This window comes from Rhinolophus sinicus, chromosome 14, assembly GCF_057876585.1.
Source record: "Rhinolophus sinicus isolate RSI-liver-muscle chromosome 14, RSI-T2T, whole genome shotgun sequence".
NCBI lineage: Eukaryota > Metazoa > Chordata > Mammalia > Chiroptera > Rhinolophidae > Rhinolophus > Rhinolophus sinicus.
In genome coordinates, this window is record NC_142514.1 from 181,301,254 (window position 1) to 181,325,111 (window position 23,858).

The 23,858-nt window shown below is 43.4% G+C and overlaps 1 protein-coding gene across 2 annotated transcripts in view; it reads right to left on the bottom strand.

Annotated features, from left to right (window-relative positions):
• Positions 1-4,473: 4,473 nt before the first annotated feature.
• PLAAT3 (phospholipase A and acyltransferase 3) overlaps positions 4,474-23,858 on the bottom strand; it is a 32,898-nt gene continuing 13,513 nt past the window's right edge. For both annotated transcript variants that reach the window (XM_074336519.2, XM_074336520.2), the window contains exons 4-5: positions 18,924-19,192; positions 4,474-10,937 (exon numbers count right to left, since the gene is read on the bottom strand). In XM_074336519.2, the coding sequence (XP_074192620.1) occupies positions 10,836-10,937; positions 18,924-19,192 (371 nt within the window). In that variant the 3' untranslated portion in view covers positions 4,474-10,835. The remainder of the gene's footprint in view (positions 10,938-18,923; positions 19,193-23,858) is intronic.

Consider the following 23,858-nt stretch of genomic DNA (forward strand, 5'->3'; position numbering starts at 1 on the left):
ACACACATTCTAGACCAAATGGAAACCCCAATTCCACGAATACCTGGGTATGGAGAGGCTGCTTTTTTAGGCACCAGCATGCTACCCACACAAAGCCCCAAATAAGTATCTCTCATTTGATGTTACTTATGGGCTACAACCCCCTGGGCAAACTCAACAGGGAAGGGTGGGTGGGAACGGGGAGGGTGCTGAGCACCCTCACTGTGGGGCATGTGCCGGGGAGGAAAGGACCAGTAACACCTTCTTCAGGCTCTTCAGATACAAAAAGCTTCATTGTTAGGAGACAGGTGGCCTGGAACCGAGACCGGACAGCTATTCAGGAAGCACAGATCTCTGCAGACCAGCCATCTCACAGCCCAGATGGCCTTGCTCCTGTGGACACGCGGCCGCTCTCAGAATTTCCACTCCGTTCTCCTCTGGTGTCAGCGGGACCATCCTGGAAGTATCTCCCATCCTTGGTTCTGCAGGGAGAGAGTAGGGTTGGCTGGCCCCCGCTTGATACTGGACACCTTTTGAGTGGCTGGCCTTGAGCCAGGTAATCTCAATTCGTCCAATCAGAGCCACTCCCTTGCAACATCACAGCCCTTTCCCTGAGCAAGAGGACTTGGCTGGCGCTGGCAGCTGAAGAGACCTCAGGCAGGGCTGGCACACTGACTGACTGTGCTGTGCAGGGCAGAGCAGGAAGAAACGGCACTGTCCCCATTCTGGGGCTTGTGTCTTTTCACCGAATCCAATCTGTTTCAGGATGTCAGCCAATCAGGCCCAAGAGCACATGAAAGGAGAGGCACCAAAGCCAGAGCTGGCGGGCTGGGGGTTCTGCTCGTCCCACTACTGTCCATGCAGCTGCTGGGTGCAAAAGGGCCAAAGTGCTGCCAGACAGACAGAAAGTCAGGCAAGGGCCATACACCCAGCCTGCTGGCAAGCTAGGACCACAGCCTGGAATACACACATTTTTTGGTCTTGTGTGTGTGTGTGTGTGTGTGTGTGTGTGTGTGTGTGTGTGTCTGTGTCTGTGTCTGTGTGCATATTTTTTTCATTGTGTAAATGTCCATAAAGGGAAAGATAAGCCTCCAAACTCCCCAACCCCAGCCTGCAGCCACCCAGTTCCCCCCCGAGGGGCAACCTCATCGGTTTCTTGGTACCCTTCCAGGAATATCATAAACTACATATATTTTTAATGATTTTTATTAAATCATATCTATATAGAAGAATACTCATGATAACAATAAAACACCCATTCACCAACAACCTAGTTGAAGAAATAGAAAATAACCAATATCTTAAATAAGCCCCACGACACAAAAATGTCTGTACACACACGTACACAGCATTATTCATAATTGCCGAAACGCACACACAACCCAAATTTCCATCAACTGATGGTTGAATAAACAAAATTAGGTATATCTATATAGTGTAATATTATTCTGCCATACAAAGGAAGTACTGATACACACTATAACATGGAGGAAACTTGAAAGCATGCTAGTGAAAGAAACCAGTCACAAAAGCCACATATTATGAGATTCTATTTATATGTAATGTCCAGAATGAGCAAATATATAGAGACAAAAAGTAGAATCGTGATTGTATAGGGCTGGGGGGTTGGAGAGGCTGGGAGATGATAGCTAAAGGGTACAGAGTTTCTTTTTGAGGTGATGAAAATATCCTAAAATTAATTGTCGTAATGGTGCTTGACAGAAGTTAGAAAATGTAGGAGAAGGGGTGGGAAGGGGTCCATAGTGCCTATAACCACCTCCAGCCAGGTATATGTTTTTACAACAACAGATGACAGGAGGTGGTCTGCAGCAAGATAAGGATCTGCGTCAACAGACTTCCACCCATGTTAGGGGGTCACGCCCTCCCGTGGAAGAGCAGGCACCACCTTTTCCTGCCCAATCAATATGTAACTCCCTCATCCTACCCGGCAAACTATATAAGTCCTCTGGACAAGGGGACAGGGGTTTATGCCTCTCTCCCACCTGGGTCCTAGGCCTGTTCTCTTCCCTGAGAACTTATCACTAATAAACCCTGCTTGCATATTGATCAGATTGCTCACCTTCGATTCTTCACTGCGTCAGCAAGAAGAACCGAGACTCCCGTAACAATGGTTTCACAACTCTGTGAATATACTAAAAACCACGAATTGTACACTTTAAAATGGGTGAACTATATGGTATGTGCATTATACCTCAATAAAGATGTTATTAAAAAATTAGGGCCAGCCCGGTGGCTCAGGCGGTTAGAGCTCCGTGCTCCTAACTCCAAAGGCTGCCGGTTCGATTCCCACATGGGCCAGTGTCCTCTCAACCGCAAGGTTGCCAGTTCAATTCCTCGAATCCCGCAAGGGATGGTGGGCTCTGCCCCCAGCAACTAAGATTGAACACGGCACCTTGAGCTGAGCTGCCGCTGAGCTTCTAGGTGGCTCAGTTGGTTGGAACACGGGCTCTCAAACCACAAGGTTGCCAGTTCAACTCCCGCAAGGGATGGTGGGCTGCGCCCCCTGCAACTAGAAACAGCAACTGGACCTGGAGCTGAGCTGCGCCCTCCACAACAAAGACTGAAAGGACAACAACTTGAAGCTGAACGGCACCCTCCACAACTAAGATTGAAAGGACAACAACTTGACTTGGAAAAAAGGCCTGGAAGTACACACTGTTCCCCAATAAAGTCCTGTTCCCCTTCCCCAATAAAATCTTAAAAAAAAAAAAAAGCTAAATTAAAAAATATATATATATATATTAGCCCCATGTTCCTTTCCCTCTATTACTGTCTTGCCTTTCAAACATGTTTTACATGCATAAAAGTGTCCGTCAACAATACAGAGGATGCCAAAAAACTGTATACACATTTTCTAATTGTATACACATATTAAAATTTCAATACAATAAATGATGCTAGCATTCATTTGACTAACGTCATCTTTTGCGCGAACGCCATAACACACATTGCTATGCAATTCAATTCAACTTTGAAAAGTAATACATAGATAAGATCTCTTAAAATGCTCATACATTTTTTTTGGCGCATCCAATGTATATTCAGTTTTCATTTTTTCGAATTTGGCAAAATCAGATTCAAACATCTTACATTCTACAACTTGATTATTTTTTCCCCAAGATTAGGTTGCACGTCGATAGCATTGTTCATTCATGTTCACATTGAATGTAGCACAATTTAATTATCCTGTCTTCTGTCAATGGCTATTGGAATGTTCCCAGTGTATCACCATTAGAGACTAATCTGCCGTGAGCATCTCCCCACAAGCTTCCTAGTGCACTTGGAGGCTTTTCTAAGCAGAGACTTGCAAACCTTCTTAACGAAGACCCACAGTAAGAAATACATTTTGTAATGTATCAGGATATATATAGGCTTGAGGTATATAAATAAAAGTCTTACCAAAATCTAGATGAGTTACTCTGATAAATTCTGTTCTCTATCATTCTGTTTCATTTACTTCTTCTAACATATTGATTGTGACCCACCAAATTGAAGTTATCACTCACGAAAGAGTCACAAAGCAGAGTCGCTGGGTTTGTAAGGTATGATCTCCAGCTTTATTAGAGAAAGAATATAAAATTAGCTTCCCACCAGCAGCACCCCGCAGTTGCAATTGCTCAACATCTTTTTAAATATTTGTCAGCACATTAGCTATAGCACAGTGAGAACGGAAAAGGAGCCACAGGTTAAACCTGACAAACTTAGGAAACTGTAAATAACCACATGAGATGGTGTGAACATAAAAAACTTCATAACCAAGGTGGGCCATGATGGGAAGTCACATCTCTAGCCGGAAGCTTCCTTCATAAAGTCAATCTTCACCTTAAGTGGGCCTGTCGATTGTCTTTTTGCATCTAAGATGACATCCTTGGAATGTCAGCAATCCCTTTTTGAGGACCTGAGCAGGAAAGTACAGAGTCCCTCATTGTTATTCTTGTCCCTTGATTAACATCTCTTTGTAAATTATTAACTATCTTGTACCACCTATGTAAAAGAAGTACCTGTCTCTCCAATTTACTCTTACCCAATCCCAGAGATTTCCCATTTTGCTTTCTCTCACCCCCTTCATCTACCACCAATGGATTTCATGTAACTCTCCTCCTTTGAGTCTATGTTTCAAATAAATTGCAAACCGCCATTTTGTGGAGCATTTTCTCAATTTGTTGAGATTTTTGCTTCCCAACAATTGTCACTTTGGCTCAAATAAACTCTTAAGCTTTACTCTTAGGCTGGATGTTTCTTCATCGACAACAGGATCTTTTAATTCACATTTCTATGTGTGGGGACAGAGTCCCGCCCCGCACGACACATGGCGCAGCGAGCAGGGTCTCCCGCACGACACTATGATTATTGAACATTTGTATGTACTCCTCTCTGAAGGATCCATCAATATATTTGTCCACTTTTCTCTTGGGTTGTCTTTTTCTTATTGATTTGTACGGTGTCGACTGGCCAAAATAACTCTCCAGACAATCCACCAAAAAAGCAGTTTATTCAGAAAAGAAAAAGAAACAAAACTACCACAGTGACACAGGTTAGTTAGTATGATTGCTAGGTAGACAGGGGGATCCCTGATGCAATAAATAAAAAGAAGACATATCCTGAGACTCCAGGTCCTGGAATGTCTCCTTCACTCCAGGACAGGGACATGACAATACGCCTTGAGGTTAATAAATAATCTCAAGTCCCTTCTGGCCGGACAAAGATGGGCAAACAGGACAAACCTGATAGATGAATTCAATTAGAAGGCCCAGACCCTTCCCCAAGCAGGCAAGGGAAGGTATAAAAGTAAGAGCTTTTGCCTCAGTCATGGGGCGTTGCCATTCGGGACCCTCCCCTCCCCCCTCCACTCGGGAGCTGCAACCTCTTCCCCTGACTCTAATAAACTATCTTCCTTTACAAATTTTTGCCTCTCCCTGGTCCATGTGTCCATTTGTGGGCTTCACAAATGATCCCGGCCCACACCCAGCTTCCTGGCCCATGCTGGTATTATGAGCCTTGTGCTCTGCCCCCCTTTGTATTTTTGCCTGTGATGATTCATTTTATGAGTCAACTGGACTGAGCTAAGGGATGCTCAGGTAGATGGTAAAACATTATTTCTAGGTATGTCTCTGAGGGTGTTTCCTGATGAGATTAGCATTTGAATTAATAAACTTAGTAAAGAAGATTGGCCTCACCAGTGTGGGCAGGCATCATCTAATCCACAGAGGGCTTAAATAGTACAAAAAGGTGGAGGAAGGGCCGGCCCGGTGGCTCAGGCGACTGAAGCTCCATGCTCTTAACTCCGAAGGCTGCCGGTTAGATTCCCACATGGACCAGTGGGCTCTCAACCACAAGGTTGCCAGTTCAATTCCTCGAGTCCCACAAGGGATGGTGGGCAGCGCCCCCGGCAACTAAGATTGAACATGGCACCTTGAGCTGAGCTGCCACTGAGCTCCCGGAATGGCTCAGTTGGTTGGAGCGCGTCCTCTCAACCACAAGGTTGCTGGTTTGATTTCGGCAAGGGGTGGTGGGCTGTGCCCCCTGCAACTAACAACGGCAACTGGACCTGGAGCTGAGCTGTGCCCTCCACAACTAAGATTGAAAGGACAACAACTTGAAGCTGAATGGCACCCTTCACAGCTAAGATTGAAAGGACAACAACTTGACTTGGGGGAAAAAAAAGACAGTCCTGGAAGTACACAGTGTTCCCCAATAAAGTCCTGTACCCCTTCCCCAATAAAATAAATAAATAAATTAATTAATTAATTAAATTTTAAAAAAAGGTGGAGGAAGTACAAACTCGCTCTCTTCTTGAGTTGGGATGTCCATCTTCTTCTGCCCTTGAACACCAGTGGCCTCCACCACCTTATTTTTACTTCTTCAGCCTCTGAAAAAATTACACTACCGGCTTTCCTGGTTCTCTGCTTGATGATAGCAGATTGCAAGACTTTTTGTTCTCCATAACCATATGAACCATTTCCTATAGTAAATTTCCTCATATATCTATATCTGTACCTGTACCTACATCTATCTACAAGGTCAGACAATTAAGTTCACGAATTCATCCTAGAAAAAGTGCGACATACCTCATTGCTGAATATCACTATGGTCACCTTCCAAGTACTCCCCTTGGGAAGCTATGCACCGACGTCAACACCGAGTCCACCCTTTAAAGCAATTTTGGGTCTCTTTTTCTGGAATGGCCATCAGAACTGTCATCGTATTACCCTTGATGTCCTGAATGTCATCAAAATGACTTCAGTATTTCCTTTATCTTCAGGTAAAGAGAGAAGTCACTGGGGGCCAGATCAGGTGAGTAGGGAGGGTGTTCCAATACAGTTATTTGTTTACTGGCTAAAAACTCCCTCACAGACACTGTTGTGTGAGCTGGTGCATTGTCATGATGCAAGAGCCATGAATTGTTGGTGAAAAGTTCAGATTGTTTTCATCTAACTTTTTCATGCAGCCTTTTCAGCACTTCCAAATAGTAAACTTGCTTACCTGTTTGCCCAGTTGGTACAAATTCATAATGAATAATCCCTCTGATATCAAAAAAGTTTAGCAACATCGTTGCAACAAGTTCTCGAACTTAATTGTCAGGCCTTTGTAGATCCTATTGGTTCTTTTTCTCTGGAGAACCATGACTAGTATATTGACTTTCACATTTGTTGAAAACAAAATTCAAGTGAGTAAATTTAAAGGTCTTCTTGGCTTTATTAAGCAATTTATGGATCGGGCAGCATCCTGTCTAGCAGGTAGAAGGGTGCTCTGAGGGGTTGTACATGGAAGGTTTTTATTGGCAGAAGGATGAAGCAAGGGAGCTATTAACAAAGGAAAAGAAAGGATAATTTTGGGGCCAGGACATCTACTTTTGGGGGAAGGGAACAACAAGGATTTTTATCACGCAGATTGCCTCTTATTTCTGTGGAGGAGGGGAGGAATGGGGGGAACGGTGGTGGAAAAGGCCCACGTGACAGATTACCTTGCTGGTACTTGACCAGAAAATTCCAGACTAGTTGATTAAGATTCCATTTCCGAAAAGTTGAAACTGCAATTAGAGCAGGTATTAAATCTAGGTTTGGTATTTTGGGCTTTTAGCATGAGTGATACCATTTTGAGCTTGTGGTTTTCTCTATAACGAGGCAGAGGGATGCAAGCAGCTTCCATGCCCTCTTTTTTTTTTAAATTAAAGTTTATTGGGGTGACAATTCTTAGTAAAGTTACATAGATTTCAGGTGAACAATTTGGTATTACATCATCTATATCTCACATTGTGTGTTCACCACCCAGAGTCAGTTCTCTTTCCATCACCATATATTGGTGCATGCCCTCTTAAGCATGCCACTCTCCCAGCACCCCCGATGTGTTCACCACCCAGAAGCCCATCAAGTCTCCTGGTTTAGGAGTTTTTATAGAGCTTAATCTTCAGCCTCCCTCCCCTTCCCAGAGATCAGTGGGTGGGCCTAAAAGTGCCAACCTCTAATCACTTGGTCTTTCTGATGACCAGCCCCATCCTAAGGCTGTCTAGGGTCCCCACTCTAAGTCAATTCATGAGGCACAAACTCTGGTGTGATCCATAGGGAGCTTGTTATGAATAACAAAATATATTCTTATACTCAGGAAATTCAAGGGTTTTAGGAGCTTGTCCAGGAACCAAAGACAAAGACCAAATGTATTTCTTAATATGCCACATTTTTTATCTTCTTTCTGTCTAGCAATAATTTTTCCTTAAAGCCTATATTTTCTGATATCAATATACTTGCTTTTAGTTAGTATATCAGTTTTTAGTATTTGCCTAGCATATGTTTTTGCTTTTAGTTTTTAAGTTATTATGTAATTTATTGAAGTAGATTCAAACTCTTCTTTTACTTAAATTTTCAAGTTCAAATTTCAGATATCTAAGTTATTTACTATGTAAATTTTTAACATGTAAAAAGTACTAGAAAGACTAGTACAATGACTACACATATATCCACTGCCTAGATTTAAAATTTACTGTTTTACCGTATTTGCTTTATCTTCATCTATTTTTTTAATTTGGTCATGTGTTTACATGAACCTGATACCATTATCACACTTAATAAAATTAACAATTCCTTAATATTATTGAATAACCAGTCCATATTCTCATTTCCCCAATTATTCTAAATTGCTTTTATAGTTGTTTTTTACATTTGGTTGCTTTGGTTGTTGGAGAACATGTCTTTCAATCTAAGACAGTTTTCACACACCTTCAGTTTTTCTCTTGAAAACATTAACTTTTTTAAGACATCAGACTAGTTGTCATACAAGATGTGCATCTTTTTCATTTCAATCTTTGTGTCCTTATATTTTCAGTGTATCTGCTGTAAACTGTATTCCCTGGATTCGTTTCCTAATCCAGTGTAATGTATGTCTTTTACTTGGCAAGTTTAGCCCATTTATATTTAGGGTGACTCCCAATACATTTGCAATTAGTTCTTCCATCTTATTTGGTTATTTCTACACATCCCACTTCTTGTATGTAATTTATCTTTCTTTCTTTTTTAATTGAAACGGCGCTTTTGTTATCTTTTCTTGTGTTTTGAGAATGGAGAACGTAAAATGGAATAAGCATTGCTAAGAGTCACTTAAAATGGAGTCAAGAGGCCACTGAAGAAATGGGGCCTATGTCTCACCTCTTGGGACTACTGTTAAGTTGCTGGCTTGTTGCTGAACTCAGCACAAGGCCAAACAACAAACATTATGGGTCAACAGTTGCTACATATGCAGATATGGATTTTACTGCCTCCTCATCGTGCTGACTAGACCACCTGCATTCTTCATCTTGAAAGGAACCAATCCATTTTGACAACCAGCATGCTCCATTTACATAATGGGCCTAACTAATCCCAACTGACCTAGCCAACATCCTTCATTTTCTTGGAGGATCTTTAAGAGGCAGCCCTATCACCTTTTGCCATGTGAGAGAAGGGAATTCAAGAGACCCACTCTTTGAATGTGGCCTGTGTCCCTTGGGTTTGGGGAGCTTGAGAACTGGCAGGAGATATTATATCAATAGAGCTCAGACAAAAAGAAAGGAAACTGCACCGGAGAAAACTATTCTTATATCAACACTGGGGAGTGGATGGGCATGTGTTTACCCTGGACTAGATGTGGGCCCAGCAGGAGGGAGCTGGCCTGGAGCCATTTGTAAGTCCTGAGGAAAGAAAAGGGTACCTAAGGTCCTCTGACTAAATCAGCAACCAAGGAAGAACAAAGAGCCTCACTACAAGTCCTTACTAAGGCAACCATAGGGGTGAGGCACATATCCACCATGCAATGATGCAACACTAAAAGACAATGATTACAAGAAAGTTGTTCTTCCTATATCCTGATCAAAGGTTCACCTCAAGAGTTTCCAAGTAATTTTATTGTTTCCACACCCTGCTCCCAGTTTCCCCATGCCAGAAGGTTCAGAAGCAACTCAACCTTATCTTTTCTATGCATCCCTTCCATCTGATGTAAAACTGTTAACCATGGAGGCATATGTACTCTAATTGTAAATCCTAATGTATTAAATGTAACTTTGTTTACTTTTTTGCCTATATAAATGCCTCTCACGTCCCCCAAGTTAGAGCACTGTTTCCAGGCTAGCCCTCAGTAAGGCCTAAATAGAACTCTACTTAAATTTAGAGATTCAGTTTCCTCTTCCTTGACAGTCCTGACCAGGATTCCAATAGATGGTATCCTGACAACCAGGGCTGATGAAGGAAACATTCATAGCCCCAGCAGAGTATTTCTGAGGAACCCACCAAAGCCCCTTTCAGTGAAATGGTCACTCTGCACAGCTGGCAAGCCGTGAGCAGTAGCAGCAAGCCTCAAGGGACTAGCCACAAGAGGTCACTCCTTTCCCCTATGAAGGGCTACGCAGAAGGGAGGTCAGGCCTGAGGCCTGCTACACCCCCAGCTGATAGGGTCTGAGACAACCTTGTACCATGTGACCCGACCCCATCAAGCAGAGCTCATTGGCCTAGTGGGGTCACCGGACCCAATAGCAGCCAATCAGCAGGCTGAGCTAGGATGTGATGAGCTGAGCCAATCAGATTCTCTCAGGAACTTGAACTAGGAGCATCTGGCAGGTAGCTGGGAAGAGATGGAGCTGAGCTGATGTGGGAAGAGAGGCTGCAGGAGGAAGTGTGGGATCAGAGACCTGGAGGGGGGAGGGTCATGGTAAGCCCAAGCGGTGAGAAAGCAGGAGTGCTGGGGGAGGGAGGTGGACGTAACAAGGCAGAGGAAAGATGTGGAGAGCAGAGGGAGGTAAGGGCAGTTTTAACAAGATTGGCAAGAGCATGCACTGATTTTCCTTATGGCGGAGGTTTGATTTGGTTTGCTTTGGTTTGGTTTGAACTCCACTGAACATCTACAGACTGCTGAGTCTAGAAGATATCCCAGGTCTAGTTCTAGGCCAAGGTCCTGGCTATACTATGGTTCCTGTTCTTGTATATCAGTCAGGTGTGTCTCCCTTGCTGCCTACGTGTACCCTCACAAACAAAAACGCCCATTACTTGAGATAACCAGAGTTGGACTTTTTCCTGCACGGTAAAGAATGCATCTCACAAAGAGAAAGTGATAGGAAGTCACCAAAGGGCAAAGGCACAAGCTGGCATCACCAGGAACAGAGCCCAGCTGTGCCCTCAATGGATTTCACACCAGGCAGTTCTTGCTGCATTTCCCCCAATAAAATCCTCCCTTATTGGGCTTTATTTAATTCTGTGAAAATAAGCCTTATTATAAAAAACAGAATGAAATTCATAAACCAAATCTCAAAACCTCTAGCAAAACAAGACCCCCTTAATGTATAAAGTAATTGCTAGCAGGACAGTCTCTTCAACTTATTGCTTTTGTTGCTTGTTTCTTGACAAGAAGACGCCAATGAGGCCTATGGCTGCCATGCCCACTCCTGCAATGCCAGCTGCCATCACAGCATCTCTGACCTGCAAGACAGAAGAGGGTAGATCAGACTGTATGTCAGGAATCTGAGTACAGGCTGTATACAAGTATTCAACAAGAACATTCAGCTCTGAGAGCCTCACATGCCCTTTGACCTCCTTGACAAACTCAGGAGTCAATAGATATTGACAAAGAAAATGTTTGAGAAGAGGGCTGGCTGGGGAAAAAATTGGTGGATGGAACCAGCTGCCCAGGAATGTACCTGGGCTTGCAGAGGGAAACTCAGTTTACCCTGTGGATATTTAAAGCACATCAATCCCCAGAGGATGGCTGTGAAAAGGACAGGGAGATGAAAAGGACAGGATAGCTGAGATCTTGGCTGGTCAATGGGGAGCCCTTGAAGCAAGTGTGAAATCAAGGAGGAATTGCTATTGAATACTCAAAAAACTCTGACCTCCATGAGAGCAAGGACCTCTCTTGTCTTGTCCATCACTGTATCCCAAGCACCCAGCTAGGCACAGAGGTGCTCTTTACATATTCTTAAATGACTCAACTATTAGTAGTAGCGATGTTAGACTGTAAATTATGAGGATATATAACTTGTATTGCTTGTATTAGAAAAAACAGTGTTGCAAAAGCAAGAGTAAGGTTCAAGGTAAAAACTGAACATGTATCAAATTTCACTCCTTCCTGAAACTCAACTACAAGTAAAGTGAGCCGTTTGTTTTAGGCATGAGTCCACAAGGACACAGAGAACACCAAATTCTAAGGCAGCAGTGGGAAAAGCTGAGGATCAATCATAATTATACAAGAGAATTCTTGAAAAGATCATCACCAAAATAGTCACAGGGATGTAAAGTATAGTATGGGGAATATAGTCAATAATATTGTAAAACTATGTATAGTGTTAGATGGGTACTAGGCTTACTGGGGGATCACTTCATAAAATATGTAAATGCCTAACAATTATGCTGTGCACCTAAAACTAATGTAAAATAATACTCAATGTCAACTATAATTGAAAAAATAATCATGGGGATATAAAGTACAGCATAGGGAATATAGTCAATAATACAATAATATTATAATAACCATGGGCCGTGCCAGATGGGTAATAGACTTACTGGTGTTATCACTTTGTGAGATATATAAATGTCTAATCACTATATTGTTTTGTATACCTGAAACTCATTTTTAAAATGCTTGTAATTAACAACAACAAAAAAGAGCTAATCCACTATGAATCCTAAATGTGTGTACACCAAATGGCAGAGCTGAGAAACTTGTGAAGCAAAATCTGATAGAACTTAAAGGAAAGTAGATACCCATTTATAGTTGAAATGTCCACACTGCTTTCTCAACAACAGATGGAAAAAACAGGCAGAAAATCAGCAAAGATAAAGAAGAATTCAACACCATCAACCAAAGGATCTAATCAACATTTATAGAATACGCCATCCAATGACAGCAGAATGCACATTCCTTTCAAGCTCTTATGGAGCATAAGACCAAGATAAACCACACCTGGGCCAGAAAGCAAACTTCAAGTACTTTAAAAGAATTGAAAGCATACAGGGTTTGTTCTCTGACCACAGTGGGATCAAACTAGAAATTAATAAGAGAAAGACAACACGAACATTTCTAAACTCTTGGAAACTACAGAGCACATTCTAAATACTCTACAGATCGAAGAAGGCGTCTCAAGGGAAGTAAAAAAATACACTGAACTAAAAGTACAACATGTGATCATTTTGGAGACCTAACTGAAGCAATGTTAAAGGGGAAATTTATGGCACCAAATGCTTACAATAGAATAGAAGAAAAGTATCACGAGCAGTGCTGCAGTGGGCACGGAGATGCAGAATGGAAATAATAAGAGACGAAATCGATGAAATTGAAAGAACAAAATTATTATGGAAAATCAAAAAAACAAGAAGTTGGTTCTTTGAAAAAGCATATAAAATTAACAAACCTATATAGCTAGACTGAAAAAAGAGAAATGACACAAATGACTAATATCAGGAATGAAACAGGATATCATTATAGACTCTAGCCATTAAAAGAACAATAAGAATACAAAGAACTCTACACACATAAATTTGAGAACTTAGATAAAATGAACCAATTCCTTGAAAAGCACAAACTACCAAAACTCACTCAATATGAAATAAATAATTTGGGCCGGTCCAGTGGCTCAGGCGGTTGGAGCACTGTGCTCCTAACGCCGAGGTCGCCAGTTCAATTCCCACATGGGCCACTGAGCTGGACCCTCTACAGCTAAGATTGTGAACAACGGCTCACCCTGAAGCTGGGCTGCCGTGAACAGCCGGAGGTCGGGGTGAGCTGCCGTGAGCTAGTGTGCTGCCAGGAGCAGCTGGTGGACAGCGTGAGTGGCTGTGGGCTGCTTTGTGCTGCCGTGAGCAGACGGCTGGCAACCGATTGCCTCAGCCAGGGGGAGCGCAAGGCTCATAATACCAGCATGGGCCACGCAGCTGTGTCCTACACAACTAGACTGAGAAACAATGGCTTGAACCGGAGTGGGGGGAGGGAGGCAGAAAAGGAGGGGAAAAAAATGAAACAAATAATTTGAATAGCCTGAAAAAAGAAAGAAAGGGAAAAGATCAACACCAGGTACTTCTGGAAGTGGGAGAAAAAGAGAGAGAGAGCTTTAGCTAGGTCTCTGGGCGCCCTCCTTAACCACAACAGAATCTGAAGGTTTATTTTCTGAAGAGGGTCAAACAGAAGATTTGGGAGCCTGGAAACCTAGAAGCACATGTGAGGATGTGGGTATCATGCCAAAAACAAGGGATTGAGCGGCTATAAACATGCCAAGTGTGAGACTCTTGGCCCTCCTGCCCCTCTCTGCTTCCAGAACTTTACCCTCCATACAAGAGTCAGGAAAACTTTTGGGGGGAATCTGACTAGCCGAAGTGGAAACAAAGGACATCAATACTGAGGATTCCCAAACCGCCCACTCAGATCACCCAGAAGTGAAACTCAAAGTCAACAAGCCATTGCCGCTTCCTAGTTACTCAGAGCTTCCATTCAGCAAGCCCCCGACCCTTAATCATGTGCGTACAACCAAGGTACCAGACTTCTGAGGAAGACTTCTAAAATAGAAGACAGAGAGCAAAACAAACGGGGGGAAAAGCAATCTGGAGAAACAGAAACCGTATCTAGAACAGAAAGTGTCTTTTTAAAAACTGCCATTAGAGAATAAGAGAACATAGTGCATCCTCCAAATATTTATATATATATATATATATATATATATATATATATATATATATATATATATATATATATACATATATATATACATATATATACATATATATATATACATATATATAGACAATTGAGAGAATAAAAACAGTCCTTACGAAATAAAAGTACAATAGAAATGACAAACTCAATAAAAACGTTAAAGATTAATTTGAGGACGTCTCTCAGAATAAATAGCAAAAAGATAAAGATATACAAAACAGAAGCCAAAGGTCAAAACCAGGGAACAATCCAGGCAGTCCAGGGTCTGAATAATAGCCATTCCAGAAAGAGATAATAGAGGAAACACAGAGGAGGGGAATCAAATGAAATAAGTCATGAACATTTTGGCTGTGTTCAGTGATGGGTCATTGCTTTGAGAGAACACACACTTCCACAGCTCAGATTCATCCCTCACTTCGTTTGAAGCATTCCCCTTTACCTTTGACCTTCCATCTGGTTCATCTCAAGTGCCTAAAAGTGCACTGAGCATCGCTATTGGTGTTTCAAATATTGGGGACCTGTCTACTTTTAATAAGCTTTTACGGATTCCATTTGGTATAGCTAGCTCTTCTTTCACCTCAGCACTCAAGTACATTTGATAGACACAGCTATTCATATACAACTCAAGGACGTGACAGTCTGCCACTGAACTGAAACGTGGTGGTCATGGACTTGAGCTCCAATGGCATTGAGAGCTTCAGATTTAGTGCAGATAAAGAGCCTCTGTTAGTGAGTGTCGAGCACGCACTCTGAAGCTTAGAAATCATTCCCAACATAGATGTCTATTGCCCTTATTTGCAGTCCAGCTAGAAGGCCAGTCTATCCAGGGACCCTTTCCCCCGGCTTCCTTCCCAGGCTCTTCGCCGTGACGTCCTCATATCCACCATTTCTGCCCTTCATGTTATAGCAGCAACACTGAAGGTAACAAAACTCAGTGGGAACAATTCAGCCTCTTTTTGTTTCTAGCATTATCTAGGGCCCAGCTCTGTGACAATACAAAGGGAGAACAAACTCTCTCTTCAGCTCATGGCAACTGTTCCAGTGAAGGCACATGGCCATAGTCAGCAAAACTACTTTTTCCCACTGAAGGCATAAAAGAGTGCCATGAACATAGGTCAAGAAATCTCACCTGAAAGCCACGCCAGGCATTTAAGCAGAATCAAGAACAGCAAAGGAAAAGATTCTTAATCATTTTATGCCAAGAAGTCGAATGAAGACAGTGACCAAAAATCCCAAGAATAAAAAGGATGACAATGTGGGCTTGATACCTAAAACCCACCGCCCTACGTGACACAGCCAGCACGGCCCTTGCTACTCTAACCACACAGCCTGCCTCGATTGTGTATGTTGTGGCTGCCAAAACTCCTAAATGACCAACGCAGAGAAGAATTTGGAGGCTTCGATGGCTATACATAGCTATATAAATATCTATCTCTATCTATCTCCTTATCTCCCTATCTGTTATCTATCTATCTATCTATCTATCTATCTATCTATCTATCTATCTATTTATCTATCATCTATCTATCTCTCTATGTACCTACCAATATCTTCATGCTTGGCCAGGCTTATCTGGGCCACACATGTCCAGCACAGCTGTGTGAGATGTCGGGAAATACACCAGTGGGATTAAGATACCATGTTCTCAGCAGCCACAACATATGATGACAAAATTGGGTGAAGCTACTGACCTGAGGTTTGACTGCTGTTCAGTCTTTAAATCTTTCCCTAAAAGTAATTAGGCACGGCTTTGTGGCAGCCATGCTTCTGTTAACTTGCTAGGGAGCCTGCAGGAATCCACTTGCATGTAGTGTTTTTCTTGCTAAGCCGTGTGTTAGGGTAGGAGAAATGGTTTGCAGATGACGGAAGGGGCACAATATGCCCTTAGTTCTTTACAGAACCTCATCGTGTAAGAAGAAATGCTGATGCAACGGGTTCATACAAAAGATACTTTGTCGGAACCAGTTGCATCAGCAATAAAATCTTTAAAAAATAAACAAAGATACTTTGTCGAGGAAAACATTACTAACCCCATTGTTTGTGGTCATGCTTCGCACAGAATCAAAGAGTTTGATTAAATACAAGAAAGTGGTATCTAGTAAGACCTGGTAGTGCAAATTTTACAGTGAAAATGATCTGCCCGAGAGTCAATGCTACCTTCAGATGCCGTTGGTGGTTTTCTTGGCACAGGCTGATGGGTCCAGACCAGCCACTGTGCTGATCATGAAAATGGGCTACATGGTCTTTAATCAGAATATTATAAAAGAGAAAAATTTGTCCCTCATTAGAAATGCTAAGTAATCTTGTCTTTTTTTTTTTTAAGTGGACAACTGAAATTCTATCAGACTACAGATAATTAGCTATTTACACTACACACAGTTTCTCTGATGTAAGCCCCAGAATTGTTTTTGGGAAAAAGGAAATTCTAATGTGCTTCTTCACTTTCACAAATGGTCTGGGTGGATAAAAGAAGAATAGCGTTATTCTGAAAGCAATTGAATTCAGATGATGAAAGATTACAAAATAAAAATGGGTATAAAGTATTTGTATAGAAATTCGGCTTTCATATTTACAGTAATTTAAAAATAATATCCTTATCCATATTTATGTAATATATGTATTACCATTGGCCACGTCTTCAATTTCTACCTATCTTAATATTTTATCTGATGCAGAATAGACTTCATTATGAGTGTAGCTCCTAGCTGCTGTTGCAAAAAGTACTATTCAATAAGAAGGCTTATTTACAAAAGCCTACTAAACATACCTGCTTTTGAAGCCTGAACATATTTAGGTAGGTGGAAAGTCAGAGAATCATCCTAGGCTAAGAAATGAAAGGCTAAGAAAATGAAATCTTTGTAAACAGTATAGATAGCACCGCTTTTTGTTGTGTAGTATATTCTGGTTTCATTTTGTGTGAACGGGTTCCGTAGAATTGTTTACACTGTTTTACTGTTGTGTGGTCATTGTTTTGCCCTTTCAAGTGGATGGATAGTGCGTAGGGCTAAAGCCACAGGAAGAAAAGTGTGATGTGTCCAATTTGTATTGTTCCATTTTGCAGGAGGAGTTGAATTATTATTTATAAAAAGAGTAAATGATAAAAACTATTTCTCAGTTATTTCACTATCTCAAATTTGGAATTGTATTACATTGCTCTAAATATCATTCATGTCTAGTGACATGTATTTTACTAAATCATGTAACAATTTTGTATCGACACAAAATGCTCTACTTATATAAACCTGTTAATCTGTTCTTTTATCTAACAATCAATGAAGAATAAATAAAATGAGATAATTAGGAGATATTTTGTAAATCTACCAAATCTTTCTAATGTAGCACCCTGAATTTCATAGAGTATCTTATTGCTTCCAAAGTTTGCACAGCAATTTTTATTTGCAGTTCATTGCTGCATAGGAGTGTGGAAATGTACCAGTAGAGGCATGTGTTTGAATGAGAACCTCAGTTGTCATGCAATTTCACCAATGATGAAAACAGATTTATGTAGCATAAGGTTCTCTATTTTATGCTTATATTCTCACTGCTGGCTTTTTTTAAAAACTTCTATTACATACTAATCTACAAATAAATGTTAGTTTTCTAATTAAAAAAAGTAAATAGAGAACAGAACAGAGAAAATAAGGACCTCAGAAGAGCAGTCTGGGGGCCCAATATCCGAATAATCACAGTTCAGAAAGAGAGAAGAGAAACAGAAGATCTCCTAGAACTGAAGGAATGGGGTTTCAAGATTGAAAGAAGTCATCAAGGGCCTACCACAATACATGAAAACAGACCCACCCATGTATATATAGTGAAATTTCAGAACATTGGAGATATGAAAAGATTCTATAAGCTTCTGGAAAGAAAAAAATAGATCACATATAAAGCATCAAAAACTCAGAACGTTTCAGACTTCTCGACAACAGCATTAGCTAGATGACAATGAAGTAATGCATTCAATTTTTTAAAAAACGTATGTTCTCTTGCACCAACAAGCATCTAAGAACTTTTCTGATCTCACACACACACACCAAAAAAAGGGTATCGAAGGTGCAGAAAGGGAGAGGAGGCAGTGAGAGAGGGTGGGAAGGAAGTTAGTTACCCAACAGAAAAAGTGATTCAGAAAAGAGGGGTCCCAGACAAAATCAAACTAGGTAAATAAACAAAACCACATCCCCTGGGGCCTTCTGGACTAACCCTTGAATTACAGCAGGGCTGAGGAAAGTGCGTTTCGTAAGCATGAAAAGCTGTTTCAAACAGACCTGGGCTTCAAATCCCACCTTGGCTACCCATCAGCATAGTTGCAGATTCCCAGGAAAAGGCAAGTACCAGGTCTGGAGACTCAACACAGATTTGGTTGATGAAATAAATGGTCACCAGCAAGTCACTTGAGCACAGTGAGCCCTAGTTTCCCATCTGTAAAGTGGGGATGATTAAACCAACCTCCGGGGCTGTGCTAAGGTGCGATCTCAGGGCCTAGCAGCAAGGGAGGGCTCAGCAACAGGGAATGACCGTCATGGCTGTGATTCACACGATTGGCCATCACCTCCTAACTGCACTGGTCTGCACTGCCGACTTACAGGTCTGTCCCACCCTCATGCCCACCCAGACTGTCCCGTCCTCAAGGGAGGGGTTCTGTCTCTGCTTTTTGTCTCCTTCATGCATCTGTCTCCCCCCTGGCCCGGCCCACACTGATGCCCAGCCACTGTCAGCTGAGGGAATGGTTTGGTTCCTGGGGACGGGGACACAGGCTGAGGACGCACCTGGTCACTGCGGGGGACTCCGTAGCGCAGGTCGTTGACAAAGTGTTCACAGTTCTCGCTGGTCAGCTTGTATAGCATCTCCTGCCCCACCAGCTCCTCCGCACGCTGGATGATTTTGCTGGGAGGCAGCGGTGGGTACTTGTCATCGTGTTTGTTATTGACGTGGTACTTGTCTCTCCCGGCCACATCACACAGCAGTTCCTTCTTCACTATGGCCTTGTCAGTCAGGGCGGACATGAGGCTGGCCGCACCAGCTCCCGCAATTTCACCTGTGGATTCACACAGAGGAAACTGAGGGAATGGCTCTGGGCCGGCCCCCAGGGGCTCGGAGTGCCCCCCAAGCAGACATCTACGCTTGGCACCACCCACAAAGTGATGAGCAGATGGGGAAGGGAAAAGGGAGAAGGGTTAAACACATGCTGTGTGGCTTGGGAGAAGGTGCTTGTGGACTTTGGGCCCTGGTTTCCTTATCTGAAATGAGGAGTAGAGAAGTTCCATGATTAATCGGGATTTTTTTTTTTTAACATAGAGAAGCTAGCCTTCTGCCCCCTGTGACACCTCAGTAGCCCTCTTGGTTATACAAATATGGGCTCTGAGCACACCCATCTCCCTGGGGTAATAGAATGAACCTTTTGTGATTCCATCATGGCTACACTTCCCGACACACACAAAGCTTGACTAGTGATGAAAGGATGAGTGGATTTGCAGAAGTAGTTTTCACCCTTCTGGGAGCAAAGGGACCAAAACCCCACAGCTGCTCCCCTAAATGTGATGCCAGGAAGGCCCAATGGGTACACGGGCACAAGCCTGGCTATGGCTGAGAAGCTGGAAGGGGCAACATAGCTCCAGTAACGAAACTGCCTCAGAGAAAGGAAGTCTAGGGTCCATAGGAGGCCCAGGACGGTGTGGAGGGAAAGCTGAGGCCAGCGCAGGCCTGGGCATCCCTCCCGCGCAGCCGACCTGCACATTGTAGAGAGGACACACTTTGGGTACAATGGCTGAAAAAGTAGGGGCGGACCCAGAAAGGAGGTTCCCTCTCCCTCAAAGAGCCACTGTGGCCCTACCGAGATCAAGAACCCCCAGGCTCTCCCCAGTAATCGATACTGCGGCCCTACTATGTGCCAGGCCTTGTGCAAGATGCTGGAGATAATGGCATGTACTAGACAGCACACCTGCCCTCTAATACCTCACATTCTAGTGAGAGGACATTGACAATGACCACACATACAATGACCTGTTACACTGGGCAGGACACCTTCCACTGTGACACCATGTGACAGCAGCAAGTGATGGCAGGAGGGGCTGATCAGACTCCAGATCCTGTTCTGCTTGGTTTTCCAAAAAGGACTAAACCCCTTTGCCCTGAATACAGTCCTGAGATTTTAGAAAATCGGGGGACTTCTGACTTGCTACCACCAATAGGGCAAGAAGTGCTTGAGGGGTTCACTGGAGAAAATAAAAGATAGTGCTGTGTGTGAGGCCAATTTGCGAAGAGGGTCAGTGTGGGAATTGGGCCAGGTGAGCTTCAGCCCCTAGGGGGGCTGGGTGGCAGGGCTGGGACTGGGGTGAGGCAAGTAAGATGCCTAAAGCACAAAACTTCAGGAGGTGCCAATTCTCAGGACCAGGCAAGTAAACACAGAGTCAACTCCTAAGAGTGAGGGCCTCCTTAAACTCTGCACACTGGCTTCCACCTGGTAGCTGGTACGATAGAGCACGGGATGATGGTCAAAAGCTCTGGATTCTGATTCTGGCTCTCTCACTGGTGGTCTTGACATGTCACTTAACCTTGCTGAGCCAACACTGTGGGAGTCTACAATTACACACTAAAATTGATACACGTTAAACACACATCAGTATAGTAATTTAAAGTTCCTCTGAAAAGAATTATTTCAGTTCTTAAAGTTAGTCTATTAAAGAAAATACTAATTAAACAATCGTAGAAAGGTTACATGGATATAGAAAACAACTGATGATTGAATTTTGGGGAACGTCAGACTAGGCAGTATACCATCATAGTTAAAGGCACAGAATCAAGAGTCAGACAGCCAGAGTTCAAGTCCCACCTTCACCGCTTACCTGCTGTGTGACCTTGAGCAATTTGATTAACTTCTCTGAGTCCCAGATTCCTTGTAGAATAAGGACAATAACAGTCCCTACCTGTTCTTACGTACTGCATAGGAGCTGACCAGGTAAGGTGCCCTCACCAGTGCCTGGCGCAACCTGTGTGCCCAGCAAGTGTTAGCTGTTGTTATTATTGGCCTTGTTCTCTAAGCTTCCTTCCAACTCTAATTTCTACCATTTTCTCAGTAGCATGAGGTCTGACAGCAGACTGACAGTAAGTCCTGACCTACTTTGCATGATTCCTGTGAAGCTTGAATGGGAAGAAACATATAGAAGCATCTTTTCCCTTTTAGGAACATCACTCACCCAATGGTCAGAGGCACAGCTGTCCCCCCAGATCCCTGCCCTGTCTTCCCCTGCCTCCCCTCTACTAGTTCCACCTACTCCGTGCAGTCAGTAATCGATACTGCAGCCCTACTATGTGCCAGGCCTTGTGCAAGATGCTGGAGATAATGGCATGAACTAGACAGCACACCTGCCCTCTAATACCTCACATTCTAGTGAGAGGACATTGACAATGACCACACATACAAAATAAGGTACTTTCAGGTACTGCAAATGCGATGGGTTAGGTTAAGTGAAGTAATCTGGGAGAGGAGGTCTCGGGGAGGCTGCTCTAGCTCAGACTGGGGAGGGCCACCCAGAAAGGGACTTTTGAGTTGAGAATTGAATGAGGAAGAGAAGGCAGCTGCGCTGAGATCCAGGGAAGAGCACCACGTGCAGAAGGAAGAGCAAGAACAAAGACCTTGGGAAGGAAAGAGTGTGGCACGCCCCAGAGATGCAAGGAGGCCAGTGCGGCTGAGGTCTAGAGACCCAAGAGGACAGAAGAGGAACATGAGGGTCAGAGAGGCAGGCAGAGGCCAGCCCACGCCCGGCCCCACAGAACACAGCACAGACTTTAAATCTTATTCTATGTGTGGTGGAAATACCATCTAAGAATTTTAAGGAAAGGAGTGAGATGATCATGCTGGCTGCCCAGTAAAGGAGGGGCTGACAGTAAGTAGGCAAGAGGAGAGACCATCGGGAGCTGCAGTGGCCTCAGGTGAGAGAAGATGGTAGAAGTGATGAGATCTGGGTTCTGCTGTGGAGATAAAGCCAACAGGATTTCCTGATAGGGTGACAAGGGTCAAGGATGATTCTAGATTTGGGGCCTGAGCAGCCGGATGGTGTCATCCTGTGGAGCCTTCCATTAGTGGCATGGCATAGACACCCAAGCAGTCAGGAGGTTGTACAAGTGTGAAGCTGGGTAGGGAGTCCTAAGCTGAAGGTGTAGGTTTAGGACACATCAACAGATAGAAAGTACTGGAAACCAGAGGACCTGCTGAGGTCACCTGGGGAGAGTAAGGGTTAGGGATATGGGAGAACAGAAGGAACCCACACAGGAGACCAAGAAGGAAGGAGTCAGTGGGAGAAGAAGAAAGGCACGTGCCAGGTCAAGGGCAGAAAGAGGTCAAGTAAGCTGTGACCAGAATATTGACCTTCGGCTTTGTCAAGATGGGGAAGGTCTTTCGGTAGCCTTGATAAGAGCTGCTCCAGGAGCGGGGTGAAAAAGAGAGTCTGGCGAAGGCAACCGAAGAGAGAATGGGAGGCGATCGCCACAGTAGACAAGAAATTTGCTCGGTGGAGAGTTAGAGAGAGGGGATGTGAAGCTGAGTGGTTTCTGTGCCGAAGGAACAGCCTCGGAGAAAGGGGGACAATGACAACACAAAAGGACGTGGGAATTTGAGAAGCAAAGCGCGTATGCAAGTAAGAAGAGGGGCCCAGGACCCACACACAGGGGCTTGCTCTTTAAATGAAGGCAGGGGCGCTTTTTGCATTTTAGTAGAAGAAAAGGCAGATTGTGTGGGTGCAGATATTGGTGGTTTGGTTAATCAGGGACAGGGAAGATGACTTCCACTCTGGTTATTTCAGATTTCTTTATACGTACAGGGTGAAGCCATGAGTTAAAAGCAAAGCTGCGGGCAAAGCACATGTCCAAGAATGTCCACACAGCCCCACGCAGAGCAGCCCCAAAATGGAACCAATCCATCTCCATCCGCAGAAGAACGGATGACAGCTTGAGGTATATTCACACACAGTAAACACACAACAATGAAAACGTAAGAACTACTGGTATTCACACACAGTGACTCACACGGGCCCAATGAAAGAAGCCAGGTACAAAAAAGCACAGATTGTGTGATTATGCTTCCGTGAGGTTCTAGAACAAGCAAAACTAATCCATGGCAAGAAAAGCTGGAACGGTGGCTGCCTCTGGGGAAGGCAAGGGAATATGGAGAGGCATTCCGGAGTAGAAATGTTCTAGATCTTGACCTGGGTCATTGTCACAGGGATGGACACATCTTTTTTAATTCATTGACTATACACCTTACTATGTATTCATGCATTTTGCTATATTTATGTTATACCTCAGTTTAAGTAAAAAGGTTAAGTAACAGGGTGGGGAATTCTCACAACAGTTCTCCAAATTCAGTATTCTTAGCCTCAGTTTACAGATAAGGAAACCGAGGCTGGAGAGTAGAAACAGGATTTCATGGCCAAGTCTGCTGCCCAAACTCCTGTGCCCTCTCAGGGAGTTTTTCACTTAAGAGTTGGATGTGTTTTCTATAAAGCCATAACATATAAAACTGTAAAAGCAGAACGACCCCCTGGAAGCCCACTTCAGCCCCTCTACAGAAGCCCTAGGGTTCCAAGGACCAGAGTCTGAAAACCATCACCCCACACCAAACTGCTTCGTTGTAGCCCTTGGGAACCAACCACCAGTCAGTGGTTGAGGAGAACTTTGGGTCACCTTTGCCCACAGCTTCCTCATCT